General features: G+C 46.0%; 1 protein-coding gene across 7 annotated transcripts in view; it reads right to left on the bottom strand.

The window, feature by feature from the left end:
- The window catches only part of nup58 (nucleoporin 58), a 102,233-nt gene that overhangs the window by 29,395 nt on the left and 54,568 nt on the right, over positions 1 to 18,270 (bottom strand). For 4 of the 7 annotated variants that reach the window (XM_085999221.1, XM_085999220.1, XM_085999222.1 and 1 more), the window contains one exon: positions 13,954 to 15,117. The exons of 1 other annotated variant lie outside the window; for it this stretch is intronic. In XM_085999221.1, coding sequence (XP_085855347.1) covers positions 14,942 to 15,117 — 176 coding nt within the window. In that variant the 3' untranslated portion in view covers positions 13,954 to 14,941. Of the gene's footprint in view, positions 1 to 13,953; positions 15,144 to 18,270 lie in introns of those variants that run through there. 2 more of the 7 variants (XM_085999223.1, XM_085999226.1) reach the window with 1 other exon arrangement.

The raw sequence follows: 18,270 nt of genomic DNA, 5'->3' as shown, positions 1-18,270 counted from the left end.
TGGGCGGATAGGGAGTTGGTGATAGGCCGACTTAAGGCCGATGGTGGAGAATACCCGGTACTGTGCAATCTGATTGACCATATCAGATATGCGGGGAAGGGGGTATGCGTCCAGCTGGGTGTACCGGTTTATGGTTTGGCTGTAGTCGATGACCAGGCGGTTTTTATTGCCGGTCTTAACGACTACGACCTGGGCACGCCAGGGGCTGTTGCTCCTCTCGATGATGCCCTCCTTCAGGAGACGCTGCACCTCAGAGCTAATAAAAGCTCTGTCCCCGGCGCTGTACCGCCTGCTCTTGGTGGCGACGGGTTTACAGTCGCGGGTGAGGTTAGCGAACAGGGAGGGGGGCGGGACCTTGAGGGTGGATAGGCCGCAGGTGGTACGCGGTGGGCGGTTTAAAGGCTGCTGGTTGTCGACTGTGAGTGGAGGGAGGGGTCCACCGTATGCCAAAGTGACACTTTGAAGGTGGGATTGGAAGTCCAGCCCTAGTAGGACGGCAGCGCAGAGCTGGGGCAGGACGAGGAGTTTAAAATTTTTATACTCCGTGCCCCTAACCGACAGGGTCACAGCACAGTAGCCGCTGATGTCTGTAGAATGGGACCTTGATGCCATCGCGATCCAGTTGCGCGTTGGCCGGACAGTGAGGGAGTAGTGGCTCACCGTGTCTGGATGGATGAAACTCTCCGTGCTTCCGCTGTCGAACAGGCAGGTCGTGGCGTGGCCGTTTACTTTGATGTCCATCATGGACTTGGACAGGTGATGCGGGCGAGCTTGGTCCAGTGTGACGGAGGCTAGTGTATGGCTGAGCGAGCTGCTGTAGTCTGCGGGTGAGGCGGTGGTCGGGTCTGGAGACAAGGTGGCGGTCGAGTGTGGTGGGCAAAATGGCGGCGCCCACGACGTTGAATAAAATGGCGGAGAAGATGGCCGCCCCCACAATTCACATGAGGCATTGCTGGCGTCGGTGGCCTTGATCAAAGATGGCCGCCCCCACGACTCACACGAGGGGATACTGGCATCTGTGGCCTTGATGAAAGATGGCCGCCCCCACAACTCGCATGAGGCACTGCTGGCGTCTGTGGCTCTCCCCCTGCAGGCCTTCGCGAAGTGGCCTTTCTTGTGGCAATCAGAGCAAGTCGCGTTTCTTGCAGGGCAGCGCGTCCTCGGGTGTTTCGCCTGGCCACAGAAGAAGCAGCCGGCGGCCCGATCGCGGGGCTCCGATGTCGCAGCCGGTACCGGGGGTGGCGGTCCCGATCGGTTCTGGGACGCCGACGCTGAGATAGGTCCCAGAGGCGGCGGTGCGAGGGGTATTGCGGCTGGGGTCGGGCCGGAGTCCCAGGGTCGCGCAGCACAGTACCTGGAGTACGCCTCGAGGTCCCGATGGGCCACTTCCAGAGAGCGAGCGAGGGCTGCAGTTGTATTCAGGTCGAGGTCCTTTGATTCGAGCAGTCTTTGCCGTGAGTAGTCGGACCGAAGGCCTTTCACGAAGGCACCGCGGATATTCCCTTCAGTATTTTCTGCAGCCGTTACAGCTTTAAAGTCACAGTCCCTGCCGAGTGTTTGTAGCGCCCGTAAAAATTCATCTACAGACTCTCCTGGCTGTTGCGAGCGGGATCTTAGGAGATGTCTGGCATACATAGAGTTTACCGGGCTCCGGTACTGCTCTTTCAGCAGGTTGAGGGCGTCCTCGTATGTAGTAAGGTCCTGGATGAATGCAAATACTTTAGGGCTCACTTGGGCGGTCAGAACTCTTAGTTTGGATCCCGGAGGCACGCCGGATTCTCCCAGGTAGGATTCGAAACAGCTCAGCTAGTGTTTGAAGTCGAGGGCTGAGTTCGCTGCCTGTGGGTTTAGATCCAGGTACGGCGGTCGGAGGGCTCGCAGCCAGGCCGGCTGCTGTGGCTGTTGTAGCTGGCCGTTTGGCTGGTCGTTTTGCTGCTCCGATCCACTCATTTCAAAATTTAGCCAATAAAATTGATATACCTATCAATCCATCCAATGAAAAGCGACGAGTTAAGATAGTAACTATAGGTTTTTATTGGCTAAATAACAGAGCCCACCCTCGTGGGCGATCGGGTCCAGCAAGGAGGAATAACAGCCAGTCGACCATCTTTATACCTGGGCAAGCAGGCGGAGCCATGGGCGGAGTCAGCTGTGGTCAGCCCAGGTATAACAGCGTGACAAGAGGTGACCTTGTGTAGTGACACAACAGTGTAAACAGTGATAACCATAGTGTAACGATATAAACAGTGATAACCATAGTGTAACGATAGTGAACGATAAAATGAGTGGATCGGAGCAGCAAAACGACCAGCCAAACGGCCAGCTACAACAGCCACAGCAGCCGGCCTGGCTGCGAGCCCTCCGACCGCCGTACCTGGATCTAAGCCCACAGGCAGCGAACTCAGCCCTCGACTTCAAACACTGGCTGAGCTGTTTCGAATCCTACCTGGGAGAATCCGGCGTGCCTCCGGGATCCAAACTAAGAGTTCTGACCGCCCAAGTGAGCCCTAAAGTATTTGCATTCATCCAGGACCTTACTACATACGAGGACGCCCTCAACCTGCTGAAAGAGCAGTACCGGAGCCCGGTAAACTCTATGTATGCCAGACATCTCCTAAGATCCCGCTCGCAACAGCCAGGAGAGTCTGTAGATGAATTTTTACGGGCGCTACAAACACTCGGCAGGGACTGTGACTTTAAAGCTGTAACGGCTGCGGAAAATACTGAAGGGAATATCCGCGATGCCTTCGTGAAAGGCCTTCGTTCCGACTACTCACGGCAAAGACTGCTCGAATCAAAGGACCTCGACCTGAATACAACTGCAGCCCTCGCTCACTCTCTGGAAGTGGCCCATCGGGACCTCGAGGCGTACTCCAGGTACTGTGCTGCGCGACCCTGGGACTCCGGCCCGACCCCAGCCGCAATACCCCTCGCACCGCCGCCTCTGGGACCTACCTCAGCGTTGGCGTCCCAGAACCGATCGGGACCGCCACCCCCGGTACCGGCTGCGACATCGGAGCCCCGCGATCGGGCCGCCGGCTGCTTCTTCTGTGGCCAGGCGAAACACCCGAGGACGCGCTGCCCTGCAAGAAACGCGACTTGCTCTGATTGCCACAAGAAAGGCCACTTCGCGAAGGCCTGCAGGGGGAGAGCCACAGACGCCAGCAGTGCCTCATGCGAGTTGTGGGGGCGGCGATCTTCCATCAAGGCCACAGATGCCAGTATCCCCTCGTGTGAGTCGTGGGGGCGGCCATCTTTGATCAAGGCCACCGACGCCAGCAATGCCTCATGTGAATTGTGGGGGCGGCCATCTTCTCCACCATTTTATTCAACGTCGTGGGCGCCGCCATTTTGCCCACCACACTCGACCGCCACCTTGTCTCCAGACCCGACCACCGCCTCACCCGCAGACTACAGCAGCTCGCTCAGCCATACACTAGCCTCCGTCACACTGGACCAAGCTCGCCCGCATCACCTGTCCAAGTCCATGATGGACATCAAAGTAAACGGCCACGCCACGACCTGCCTGTTCGACAGCGGAAGCACGGAGAGTTTCATCCATCCAGACACGGTGAGCCACTACTCCCTCACTGTCCGGCCAACGCGCAACCGGATCTCGATGGCGTCGAGGTCCCATTCTACAGACATCAGCGGCTACTGTGCTGTGACCCTGTCGGTTAGGGGCACGGAGTATAAAAATTTTAAACTCCTCGTCCTGCCCCAGCTCTGCGCTGCCATCCTACTAGGGCTGGACTTCCAATCCCACCTTCAAAGTGTCACTTTGGCATACGGTGGACCCCTCCCTCCACTCACAGTCGACAACCAGCAGCCTTTAAACCGCCCACCGCGTACCACCTGCGGCCTATCCACCCTCAAGGTCCCGCCCCCCTCCCTGTTCGCTAACCTCACCCGCGACTGTAAACCCGTCGCCACCAAGAGCAGGCGGTACAGCGCCGGGGACAGAGCTTTTATTAGCTCTGAGGTGCAGCGTCTCCTGAAGGAGGGCATCATCGAGAGGAGCAACAGCCCCTGGCGTGCCCAGGTCGTAGTCGTTAAGACCGGCAATAAAAACCGCCTGGTCATCGACTACAGCCAAACCATAAACCGGTACACCCAGCTGGACGCATACCCCCTTCCCCGCATATCTGATATGGTCAATCAGATTGCACAGTACCGGGTATTCTCCACCATCGGCCTTAAGTCGGCCTATCACCAACTCCCTATCCGCCCAGAGGACCGCCAGTATACCGCCTTCGAGGCGAATGGCCGCCTCTACCACTTCCTTAGGGTTCCCTTCGGCGTCACCAACGGGGTTTCGGTCTTCCAAAGGGAGATGGACCGGATGGTTGACCAGAACGGGCTGCAGGTCACGTTCCCTTATCTAGATAACGTCACCATCTGCGGCCGCGACCGGCAAGACCACGATGTTAATCTGGAGAAATTCCTCCGTACAGCCGAACGGCTGAACCTCATTTACAATAAGGAGAAATGCGTGTTTAACACCTCGCGTCTCGCCATCCTCGGCTGCGTAGTAGAGAATGGAGTCATCGGCCCCGACCCCGAAAGAATGCGCCCCCTCATGGAGCTTCCCCTCCCCCACTGTCCAAAGGCGCTGAAGAGAACCCTGGGGCTCTTCGCCTACTATGCCCAATGGGTGCCGAATTATGCGGACAAAGCCAGACCCCTCATGAAGTCAACCTCCTTCCCCCTGACGGCAGAAGCGTGCGCAGCCTTCTCCCTCATAAAGGGAGACATTGCTAAGGCCACAATGCACGCGGTGGATGAGTCCATCCCTTTCCAAGTGGAGAGCGATGCATCCGACTTCGCCCTAGCAGCAACCCTTAACCAGGCAGGGAGACCTGTGGCCTTCTTCTCAAGGACCCTCCAGGGCCCTGAGATCCGACACTCTTCGGTCGAGAAGGAGGCCCAGGCGATCGTGGAGGCAGTAAGACGCTGGAGGCATTACCTGGCAGGCAAACGATTTACCCTCCTCACCGACCAGCGTTCGGTCGCTTTTATGTTTAATAACAAACTGAGGGGCAAAATCAAGAACGACAAGATCTTGAGGTGGAGAATCGAGCTCTCCACCTATGATTATGATATCTTGTACCGGCCGGGTAAACTGAACGAACCCCCAGATGCTCTATCACGAAGTACATGCGCCAACGCGCAAATTGATAGACTGCAGACCCTCCACAACGACCTCTGCCACCCCGGGGTCACCAGACTTTACCACTTCATTAAGGCCCGCAACCTGCCCTACTCCATCGAGGAGGTCAGGACCATGACCAGGAACTGCCAAACCTGTGCCGAATGCAAACCGCATTTCTTTAGGCCGGACAGAGCAAGCCTGATCAAGGCCACCCGCCCCTTCGAGCGCTTGAGCATCGATTTTAAGGGGCCCCTCCCGTCCTCTGACCGTAATGTGTACTTCCTCAACATCATTGATGAGTACTCCCGTTTCCCCTTTGCCTTCCCCTGCCCAGACATGACCAGTACCACGGTCATCAAATGCCTGAACGACCTCTTCGCCTTGTTCGGGTTCCCGAACTATATACATAGCGACCGGGGCTCATCCTTCATGAGCGAGGAACTTCGCCAGTTCCTACTAGCGAGAGGCATTGCTGCAAGCAGGACCACCAGCTACAACCCCCGAGGGAACGGCCAGGTGGAAAGAGAGAACGCGACTGTCTGGAAGGCCGTTCTCTTAGCCTTAAAGTCTAAGGGCCTGCCAACCTCTCGCTGGCAGGAAGTCCTCCCGGCAGCGCTGCATTCCATCCGGTCACTGCTTTGCACGGCCATTAACGCTACCCCCCATGAACGAATGTTTGTTTTCCCCAGGAAGTCGACTACGGGAACCTCGCTATCAACATGGCTGACTTCTCCGGGGCCCGTCTTGCTGCGAAAGCACGTGAGGGCCCATAAAACGGACCCCCTGGTCAAGAGGGTGGACCTCCTGCACGCCAACCCCCAGTACGCCTATGTGGCATACCCAGACGGGCGGGAGGACACAGTCTCCTTACGAGACCTTGCACCCTCGGGCACCCCTGAGACACCACCGTTACCCCCCACCCCCCCAAATCCAGCCCAGGTAGACGGCATGCCGGAACCCCACGAGCCTTCGCCGACCACGCAGACACCAGCATTAACATCGGATACTGCATCACCGCCGCCGCTGCTGCGCCGATCAGAAAGACTTACAAGGCCTCCGGACAGACTGACATACCCGAACTGGTAGTACACTTCACCCCGCCGGACTCAAATCTAAACAAGGGGTGAATGTGGTAAACCACTTTTATCGTTCACTATCGTTACACTATGGTTATCACTGTTTATATCGTTACACTATGGTTATCACTGTTTACACTGTTGTGCCACTACACAAGGTCACCTCTTGTCACGCTGTTATACCTGGGCTGACCACAGCTGACTCCGCCCATGGCTCCGCCTGCTTGCCCAGGTATAAAGGTGGTCGACTGGCTGGTATTCCTCCTTGTTGGACCCGATCGCCCACGAGGGTGGACTCTGTTATTTAGCCAATAAAAACCTATAGTTACTATCTTAACTCGTCGCTTTTCATTGGATGAATTTATAGGTATATCACCTTATGTATTATATTCATTCTGATTTATCAAGTTTATGAGCATTTCTCCTACTGTGTCTTGTTGAGTTAGAGTCAACGGTCTGGTGTATTGTATTATCAACAGCTGAGCTGCAAAATTCTTCAAACCTTCTTATGGTACGATTCAGAAGGTGTTTAAATTCTGGATTCAAGATACCTTTGTGAAAACAGGGTACCATGGCTTTTTTGTAGACCCCTGTGAGTTTGGAGAGTAAACTTTCAGATAGCCTTCAGAATTCCAGTCCAAATGTAGTTTCATAATCACAAACTGTAATAAGCCAATCCTAAAAGCGCCGTGATGTGTCTGTATAGAGTGACACCATTGTGGGAATCCAATGAAAATTCATCAAGAAAAAGTATATAGTCTAATAGTTTAGAAAAGATCATAGAATCATAGAACAGTAAAGCACGGAAGGAGGCCATTCAGCCCATTGAGTCTCCGCCGGCTCTTTTGAAGAGCAATCCAGTTAGTCCCACTCTTTCCCCATAACACCGCAATTTTTTCTCCTTCAAGTATTTATCCAATTCTCTTTTGAAGGATACTATTGAATCTGTAGCCACCACTCTATCAGGCAAATCCTAACCACTCATTGCGTAAAAAGGTTTTTCCTCATGTTGTCTCTGGTTCTTTTGCCAATCACCTTAAATCTGTACTCTTTCATTATTGACCCTTCAGCCATTGGAAACAGTTTCCCTTTATTTACTCTATCTAAATCCTTCATGATTTTAAATGCCTCTATCAAATCTCCTCTTAGCCTTCTCTGCTCCAAGAAGAACAAACCCAGCTCTAATCTAATCAAATCTCTAATCTATGCACGTAGCTATAATCCCTCATCCCTGGAACCACTCCAGCAAATCTCTTCTGTACCCTCTCCAATGCTTTCACGTCCTTCCTAAAGTGTGGGGCCCAGAATTGGTCACAATACTCCAGCTGTGGCCAAATCAGTGTTACATAGGATTACATAGCATATACGGCACAGAAACAGGTCATTCGGCCCAACCAGTCCATGCCGGTGTTTATGCTGCACTCGAGCCTCCTCCAGTCTTTCCTCATCTAACTCTATCAGCATAACCCTCTATTCCCTTCTCCCTCATATGCTTATCCAGCCTCCCCTTAAATGCATCTATACTATTTGCTTCAACCACTCCCTGTGGTAGCGAGTTCCACATTCTCACCACTCTTTGGGTAAAGAAGTTTCTTCTGAATTCCGTATTGGATTTCTTGGTGACTATCTTATATTGATGGTCTCTAGTTATGCTCTTCCCCACAAGTGGAAACACTCTCTCTGTATCCACTCTATCAAAACCTTTCATAATTTTAAAGACCTCTATTAGGTCACCTCTCAGCCTTCTCCTTTCAAGAGAAGAGACCCAGCCTGTTCATCCTTTCCTGATAGGTATACCCTCACATTTCTGGTATCATCCTTCTAAATCTTCTCTGCACCCTCTCCAGTGCCTCTATATCCTTTTTATAATATGGCGACCAGAATTGTACGCACTACTCCAAGTGTGGTCGAACCAAGATTCGATACAAATTTAGTATAACTTCACTACTTTTCAATTCTATCCCTCTAGAAATAAACCCGTGTGCTTGGTATGCTTTTTTTTATGGCCTTGCTAACCTGTGTCGCAACTTTTTGTGATTTGTGTATTTGTACTCCGAGATCCCTTTGTTCCTCTACCCCACCTAGACTTGCATCCTCCAAGTAATAAGTGACCTCCCTATTCTTCCTACCAAAATGTAATACCTCACATTTATGTGTTGAACTTCATTTGCCAATTATATACCCATTCTGCAAGTTTATTAATGTCCTCCTGTAACTTGTTGCAGTCTTCCTCGGTATTGACTTCTTTACCCAAAGAGTGGCAAGAATGTGGAACTTGCTACCACAGGGAGTGGTTGAATCGAATAGCATAGATGCATTTAATGGGAAGGCTAGACAAGCATATGTGGGGAAAAGGAATAGAGGGTTATGCTGATAGATTTAGATGAGGAAAGACGGGAGGAGGCTCGTGTGGAGCATAAACGCCAGCATGGACTAGTTGGGCCAAATGGCCTGTTCCTGTGCCGTACATCCTATACTAGCTAGGGGAGCCCGGCTTTGCCAGGGCTGTTTTGGGCCGGGCGGTTTAAATTGAGTCCCAGGCTTTGGGGCCTGTCTGTCTGTCCCTGTGTGAATCTGCTGCCGGGCAACATTTCTACCTTTTAATAGCTTCAAAGATGAAAGTGAAAGTACTTATACAACGTTTTTGGTAAATGTTATGTAATTTTTAAAAGAGATACTAACTTTTTCAAAGCTGGATTAGCAGAGTAGTTTGAGCTGGAAGTAGTGAAGCAATGGCTGCCCGATGCCTGAGTTGAAAAGCATCTCAGACGCAGCGATTGGCCAACCATCAGGCGACTGAACTGTAGGATTGGTCAATCGTGCCGGCACAGGATTGGTCGACCTTGACATGTCAATGAATGCTACTTAGCAGATAATGAGTTTAATTTTGAAGGTTTTTTGCATAACGCGCGAACAATTTTTGTCCGGCCGAAACGTAAATACGCTTAGGACGGTTCTGGAATCGTCAGCTTTCTTTTGACGTAATGCACGTGTAGGTACGCTCTATAACTTTTGAGTTAATTCAAGAGACAGACAGACGGAATGACAGACAGAAGTATCCTTTTATATATATAGATAAACCTATGTAGCTTGTTCTTGTTTTTTAGCAGAATATGTTTTTCCTGGACTCTGTTGAATAGTTTTAAATGTTTCCCATTGCTGTTCTACATCATTGTTTGCCAATATTGTTGTCCATTTTTTTGGCCTTTATTTCAAGGGGGTTGGAGTATAAAAGCAGGGAAGTCCTGCTACAACTGTACAAGGTATTGGAGAGACCGCACCCTGCGTACAGTTTTGATCTTATTTAAGGAAGGATATACTTGCATTAGCGGCAGTTCAAAGACGATTCTACTTATGAGGAAAGGTTGAGCAGGCTAGGCCTATACTCATTGTAATTTAGAAGAATGAGGGGTGATCTTATCGAAACATATGATACTGAGGGGGCTCGACAGGGTAGATGCAGAGAGGATGTGGGGAAATCTAGAACTCGGGGGCACAGTCTCAGAATAAAGGGTCGTCCTTTTAGAACTGAGATGAGGAGGAACTTCTTCTCTCAGAGGGTCGTAAATTTATGGAATTCTCTGCCCCAGAGAGCTGTGGAGGCTGGGTCATTAAATACATTTAAAGTGGAGATAGACACATTTTTGCAAGATAAGGGAGTGAAGGGTTATGGGGAGCGGGCTGGGAAGCGGCTTTGAGCCCTAGATCAGCCATGATCTTGTTGAATGGCGAAGCAGGCTCGAGGGGCCAACTGGCCTATTCCTGCTCCTATTTCTTATGTTCCATTTTATTTTCCCAAGTTCTATTCTCAGCCCCTCAAAATCAGCTTTTCTCCAATCTATTACCCTGGAGTTGGTCATACTTCTGCCCTTCTCAATTATTTTCTTAAAGTGTATTTTATGATGGTCACTATTGCCTAGATGTTCCCTTACTTTTACTTCTCTTATCTGCTCTGGTTCATTCCCCATTACTAGATCCAATAGCAAATCCTCCCTTGTTGGGCTTTTTTACATATTGTGGTAGAAAGGAGTCCTGTATACATTGTAGGAACTCCATTCCCTTATCCCTTTTACTTATCTCTTCTGTCCAATTAATATCAGGGCAGTTGAAATCCATGATTATTATTCTATGTTTTTTACTCATTTCCCTAATTTTCACCTCCCTGCCACTATTAGATGGTCTGTAGATTAGCCCCATTAGTGTGATTCTTTATCTTTTATCTCTATTCACATGGATTCTATTTCTGTCTTGCTGATAGCTGTGTCACTTTTTTCTACTGCCATTATGTTATCCCTAATAAGTACAGCTACTCCACCTCCCCCCTATCTTTTCTAAATATATTATACCCTGCAATGTTCAATGCCCAGTCCTGATTTTTCTGTAGGCATGTCTCAGCAATTCCTGTCTGGTTCCTCGCAATGTATGATTGCCTCCAGCTCCCCTATTTTATTACGGACACAGTGTGCATTGCTGTATAGGCAGTTTAACTCATTTTTAATAGCAGTTCCTCTGACTTTATTTTTAACCATCTTTTTAGACTCTTACATAGATACATAGAAGATAGGAGCAGGAGTAGGCCATTCGGCCCTTCGTGCCTGCTCCGCCATTTAATGAGATCATGGCTGATCCTTTAATTCAGTATCCCGTCCCCGCCTTCTCTCCGTAACCCTTAACCCCTTTTGCCCGTAGAAATATATCTAATTCCCTCTTAAATATATTTAATGAGCTGGCGTACACTGCCCTCTGTGGCAATGAGTTCCACAGGTTCACCACTCTCTGAGTGAAGAAATTCCCCCTCATCTCTGTCCTAAATGGTTTAGCCCTTATCCTTAAATTATGTCCTCTAGTTCTGTTCTCACCCGCCAAGGGAAACATTCCTTCTGCATCCAGTCTGTCTAGACCTGTCAGAATTTTATACACTTGTTCTAGAACTCTATCTATTCCCTGGCCATCAATGTCCTCCCTTACTTTATTCTTTCTTATGCTCTCCTTTCCGTTAAAAAAAAATATTTAGGCTGGTTTCATTTCTTGTAGCTCCCCCCACCCCCGTCTTACTAATTTAAAGCCTTTGCCACCTCCCTATTTACCCTTTCCACTAGGACACGGGTCCCATCCCGGTTAGGTGGAGCCCGTCCTATCGGTACAGCTCCTTCCTGTCCCAGTACTGGTGCCAGTGTCCCATGAAAAGGAACCCCTTTCCCACACCAGCCCTCTAGCCACGTGTTAATTCTCCTGATCTGACTGCTTCTATGCCAATTTGCACAAAGATTATTACCCTCAAGGTCCTGCTTTTTATATAGGTTTAGCATAACCGCCTGGCTTTTGTATTTTATGCCTCCATTTATAAAGCCCAGGATCCCATACACTTTATTAACCTGTCCTGCCACCTTCAAAGATTTGTGCACCAGCACCCCCATGTCTCTCTGTTCTTGCACCCCCTTTAAAGTTGTACCATTTAGTGTGCATGGTCTCTCATTCTTCCTACCAAACTGCATCATTTCACACTTCTCTGCATTGAATGTCATCTGCCATGTGTCCGCCCATTCCAGCAACCTATTTCTTCTTGAAATCTATTACTATCTTCCTCACTGTTTACTACACTTCCAAGTTTCATGTCATCTGCAAATTTTGAAATTGCGCCCTGTACCAAGTCATTAATGTATATCAAAAACAGCAGTTGTCCTAGTACTGAAGGGAACGCCACTCTATACCTCCCTCCAGTCTGAAGAAACAGCCATTCACCACAGCTCTTCATTTTCTATCCCTTAGCCAATTTTGTAGCTATGCTGCTACTGCCCCTTTTATCCCATGGGCTTCAATTTTGGAAACAAGCCTAGTATGCGGTACTTTATCAAATGCCTTTTGAAAGTCCATATACACATCAACTGCACTGTCCTCATCCACCCTCTCTGGCACCTCATCAAAAAACTCAATCAAGTTAGTCAAACATGATTAGCACTTAACAAACCCGTGCTGGCTCTCCTTTATTAGTCCATGCTTGTCCAAGTGGCTGTTAATTTTCTCCCAGATTATGGTTTCTAAAAGCTTCAACACCAATGTTAAACTGACTGTCCTGTAATTGCTAGGATTATCCTTCTCCCCTTTTTTGAACAAGGGCTTAAACATTTACAATCCTCCAGTTCTTTGACACCACTCTGTATCCAAGGAGGATTGGAAGACTGTGGCCAGCACCTCCACAATTTCTACCCTTATTTCCCTCAGCAACCTAGGATGCATCCCATCTGGACCGGGTGACTTATCCACTTTAATTACCGCCAACCTGCCTAGTACCACCTCTATGTATTTTGATCTCATCCAGTATCCCAGCAGCCTCCTCGTTTACCATAGCTTTGGCAAATGCAAAGTGCTCATTTAGTACCTCTGCCATGCCTTCTGCCTCCACCAATTGTTCTCCATTTTGGTCCCTAATCAGCCCCACCGCTCTGACAACCCTTTTACTGTTAATATGGCTCCAGAAGACCTTTGGATTCCCTTTTATGTTAGTCGCCAATCTATTCCCGTACTCTTTTCCCCTCATTTTTTTCACTTCTCTGTATTTTTATATTCAGCCTGATTCTCCCTTGTATTATCAAGCTGACATCTGTCATACGCCCTTTTTCTGCTTCATCCTACTCTCCAACTCCATCATCCAGGGAGGTGTGGCTTTGGTTGACCTCCCTTGCAGGAATGTATCTAGCCTGTACCTGAACCATCTCCTCTTTAAAGGCTGCCCATTGCTCCATTACATTTTTGACTCCAATTTACCCAGGCCAGATCCCTCCTCAATTCACTGAAAATAGCACTCCTCCAGTTAACTATTTTTATTCTAGATTGCTCCTTGTCCTTCTCCATAATTAATCTAAACCTTATGATAGTGATCACTATTCCCAAGATGCTCTCCAATTGTGACATTCTCCATTGGACCCACTTCATTCCCTAGGACTAGGTCTAGCAATGCCTCCTTCCTTATTGGGCAGGAAAAATGCTGATCAAGAAAAATCTCCTGAACACTTCAGAAATTCCTCTCCTTCTCTGCCCTTAACACAATCACTGCCGTATTCAATATTGGGGTAGTTAAAGACTCCTATTATCACTACTCTATAGTTCTTGCACCTCTCCGTAATCTCGTTGCAAATCTGTTCCTTTATCTCCTTTCCACTATTTGGTGGCCTATAAAATATGCCAAGTAGCAAAATAGCTCCTTTATTGTTTATCAACTCCAACCAAATAGATTCTGTCTCTGATCCCTCGGACATTCTGTTTCTAGCACTGTAATATTTTTCTTAATCAAAACTGCAACCCCTCCTTTTTTCCCTTCCCCATCTTTCCTGAATACCTTGTATCCAGGAATATTAAGCATCCAATCCTCCCCTTTTTTGAGCCAGAAACATGGGGCTCGTCCAGGATCTGGGATTAATGTTGCAGAATTGAAATAATTGAGGTTTCCTGGAAAACACATTTCTATATTGGTCTTCAAGTGGAGATGTCTCAAAGCATTTTACAGGGCAGAGAAAAAACCATGTACTGAAGTTTTGACAAACTTATTAAACAACCCAAGTGGCAATTTTCTTTTTCTTAAAAGAATATGCTACAATGGGCAATGTGTAGGTGAATTTGCATAAGTCCACTGTTATGTTATAATAATGACTGGGTGTCTGGTCAGTAACATCAGGATGCCTCATTTTAGCAGTAGGTTTTGTAAAAAAAAATGCAGCAAGACAAAACTTGTGAAAGTTGCTTTATTTTAACATTTCCCCCAATACAGTTCAATTTTCTAACCCAAAACTTACAACAATCTTCAAATACATTGTCATATTAGTGACTATTTCATTACACAGTTTTGAAACAAATGTATAAATAACTTGAAGTCACAAAGAAACAAAAAATAATTTTCAAAAGATCTGGCCTTCAAAAGTCACTGAAAGATGAATCACAGATCGAGTCTGCACAATGCAGCTCCTCATGCAAATACATACTTAGTGAAATTCAGGACATCAGTGACATTCCCTAACAACCTCATCCAACTCAACATCTCTCAACTTCCTCTCTCGCTAATAAAGGCATTCAATAGCAGTATCCTCTAATCTTACAAAAATAGACATTAACTGTATATTAAAGGAAAGTCACCACTACTAAAGCTTTCATCCAAAGTTCCTTTTGACAACTCATCATCAAAAGTATGACGTTCTAACTTTCTTACTACAAAGACAAATATTGGGCAGTACCTATTGTATAAAAAGTGCAATGTTTAAAGGCTATGATTGCTGTGAATTTCCATATTAAAAACAACATGTACGTCACTGACTTTACACAAATGAGATTCCATTTTTTGGTTATGCAGACATCTGCAACACCCATGGTTCAAATTCACTTACATAGCAGCTGTTCTTAGATAAGTTTGTAACGAATTCCTGAAGTAGAAAACAGATACACTATCCATTTATGCTTTGTATTTATGAAATTATCTAGGTACACAATCCATCTTGCTTTACTTTCAAAAATATAATCTTCAATTGTGAAAACTGATCGATATCAGAATCCTTCTGGAAACTGAGGAATTTCTGATTAAAGCTCACCTGCTGAAATATAAACGTTCTATTTGTCGGTAGTTTTCTATCTACAACTATTAAAAAACATATTTAGGACATAGAACCACATGAGTCATGCCTAATTTAAGAAAATATGTCCCCCCACCCCCCATACTGACAATTCCCTATCTTTTGCCTCGCTTGTTTCCAGCTGGAGGTTTCTTCAGTTGCAGAAGCTGTCCCCCTAGATTACTGCCAAAGCCTGATGTTGAAGGATTGGACACACCAAAGGTCAGGCCAGCAGACGCTGTGATCCCAGGATTATTGAAGTTAAATCCAGATGTAGTTGAGCTGCCAAAGCCTTGCACAGGAAAATAAAAACAAAAACTACTCATGAAGTGTTAGACTGACAAACATTCAAGTAAATCAACAGGTTACGGCAACTTTCTTGTATCCATTCTCGGTTTTGCCAAACTGCAGGCATTAAAGTACTAAAAATGAAATCACAGTACTGAACAGATTGGTCTTGGGAATACAAAATGGTGTTTACAAATAATATGTTGTAAAAAGCACACAGATATATTATCTTTTAGTATTCTATGGATCTGGTTTCATTATTTAAAGTTTTGAATACTTGAGATAATAATCCAAAGGCAAGTTAAATATATATTGTAGATAGTGGAATGATAAACACGGCTGGACTTAACAGTTTCAATGGCCGACACGATAGCTATTTTTGATCTGCAACTTAATTACAGTTCATACATCATGTAGTTTTGAAACCACCAACACCAAATGGCTTCTGTAAGTTTCAATGGTTCAGACGAGTCCAGTTTTAAACACAGCTATTTGAAACAAATATCTTCAGTGCAAGATCTGGACTTGCCTACTGCCATCAGTTCTGCTTTAGAATTAAATATTAAGATAGCATCATACAGCAACTCTAATTATTTACTTACCACTTAAGGGCCCTGAAATTATGCTGTGGAATACTAGCAGAGAAATGCTTAATGCCTTCATCCAAAATTCTTCTCTGCTGTTTTTGTGGTAGTGTTAACCCAGTCAAAATAAATAGGTTAAAACTTCTGCTAAAACAGCGAGGAGAGGAACCTCCACTAGTATAATTTCAGACCAAAGTATTTGAACAGATGCTACAGCTGAAAATTTCAGGCAAACTGTGCATGCACTAATGACCAATCTTTAATAATGTAATCCTTAATCAGAAAAATCTCAGCTGCATCAGAATATGCACAGATGTAATTAAAGAGTGGCTTTGGTACAAAAGGAGCATTCAAGAATGTTATCTACTAGTATCTAAGGTAAAAGCGCTGAGTATATGATAGTGCTTAGGAGGTAGATAATATTATTGTGGCTAGAAGTTAACCACCAAGAGAAAAAACTATTATACACCATTGCAGGAAAAGGAACACAATAACAAGAAAAGTCATCTAATTAGAAAATCCAATATCAGCTGTATGCACTATTATTTCCTTAATGAAAATGGCTAATAACTGTAGGAAAAATAGGAAAGTAGAATTAAAACTAGCAAATAATCAGCGTGATATTTGTAAAAAATGGCCTGCACATATTTAGCAATTGTCACTAATTAGGCGTGACACTCGGGTTGAAATATTTGACCTATCCGGGTGTGTATCATTCTTACAAAATAAACACAACTCCATATGTTTAAATGGATTTGCAATTTCCATCACTCATGCTGATCATATAGGTTTCCTCAATGTGGACAGTGATATGCACATCAGGTGACCAGCAAACAAAAATGCAAAAACTTATACCAAAGACCCTATTTATAAAAAAAATTAAAATCAAATGATAAAGAATTGTGGTTAAGCTCTGCTGATGGCTCAATGAGTTTATCCAATGAACAGCTAAGCCACACAGACTAGGAAGAACATAAGAAATAGGAGCAGGAATAGGCCACTTGGCCCCTCGAGCCTGCTCCGCCATTCAATATGATGGTTGATCTTGGGCTCAAAGCCACTCCCCAGCTCGCTCCCCATAACCCTTCACTCCCTTATCTTGCAAAAATTTGTCTATCTCCACCTTAAATGTATTTAATGACCCAGCCTCCACAGCTCTCTGGGGCAGAGAATTCCACAGATTTACAACCCTCTGGGAGAAGATGTTCCTCCTCATCGCCGTTCTAAAAGGGCGACCCTTTATTCTAAAACTGTGCCCCCGCATTCTACATTTTCCCACAAGGGGAAACATCCTCTCTGCATCTACCTTGTTGTGTCCCCTCAGTATCTTATATATGTTTCAATAAGATCACCTCTCATTCTTCTAAATTCCAATAAGCCCAGCCTGCTCAACCTTTCCTCATAAGTCAACCCCTCATCTCTGGAATTAACCTAGTGAATCATCTCTGAACTGTCTCCAAGGTCTGTTCCCTTCTGTAGATGCTGACTAACCTGCTACGTCTTTCCAGCATTTTCAGTTTTTGTGGGTTTTCTTTGCTTTTTGTTCAGAGTAGGAAGGTGCCAGCTTTTTTAGTTAGATTGTGCCGAGTTAGTTGATCTTAGCTGAGGGGGTGGCAGAAATGCTGCAATTGGCCCCAGCAGCCATGGATTAGGGAGATGAAAATCTGCCAAGTTTCCCCTCCAGTTTCAGTGATCCTGCTGAATCTGCACATATGTGGATCTCAGGCAAGGTCAAATAGGTTGTTGACACCCAAAGCCCATGGATTTGTATACCAGGAAGGAATCAATGCCTTCAGGAAGAGTACATTTGTGAAAAAGGATGTAAAAATATGATTAAGCTTGCTATCCTTTTGTTTCTGCCAATTTGTAGAAATAGTGATATCAACACCCACCGAATAGTTGTTTGGAAGTCACTCGGCCCAAACTGAGCAAATGAAATGAATTAACATAAAGTTGATGATGAAACACAATTAGGTTTAATGGGTGCATCTCTACAAATGTGAATTCAGCTTCCTGGCACTGTTGGTCTTAGAACTCAGTCACACCAGTACCTTCAATGTCATCAACATATGCTATTTAAGTCAACTAAAAACGGAAAGAAATCCTATTGTTAAGCATAATTTTTTGAATCTCAAAAAGGGCCCGGATGTCAAGCCCGTTTTAAATACATTAATCTATTAATTTCTGGAGTATAATCTTACTACTCTCATGAAACCAAGGTTAATTTTATCCCAGTGTAAAACTTGCAAGGAAACGTGCTTTCCATGAAATCTGGTTGGTCCCAACTATGAAGAAAATATGTAAAATGGTCATGGTATAGAGACACAATTAAAAGTGCTGTTTTAAGATAAATTCTGTTCATTGAAAATTCTGTACATAAACCTCTGAAGTACTATGGTAAACTGTCCAGACTTTTTCTGCCAAAAATACAAGTTTCCAGTTTAACATAACCCAAAGAGTTCTGCATATTAAGAGAACATTTTCCAGTGCCCAAAAAGATTAAGCTGTACAATTAGTAACTTTTGACTAAAGATTAAAGTGAAACCAATCACTCAAGAACAAAGCTAATCTGA

Source organism: Somniosus microcephalus, chromosome 10, assembly GCF_052327205.1.
Source record: "Somniosus microcephalus isolate GS21.2 chromosome 10, FLI_Smic_1.0, whole genome shotgun sequence".
Classification (NCBI taxonomy): Eukaryota; Metazoa; Chordata; class Chondrichthyes; order Squaliformes; family Somniosidae; genus Somniosus; species Somniosus microcephalus.
Note: the sequence above shows the minus strand (reverse complement) of the source record. Positions and strands in the feature narration are given on the sequence as shown.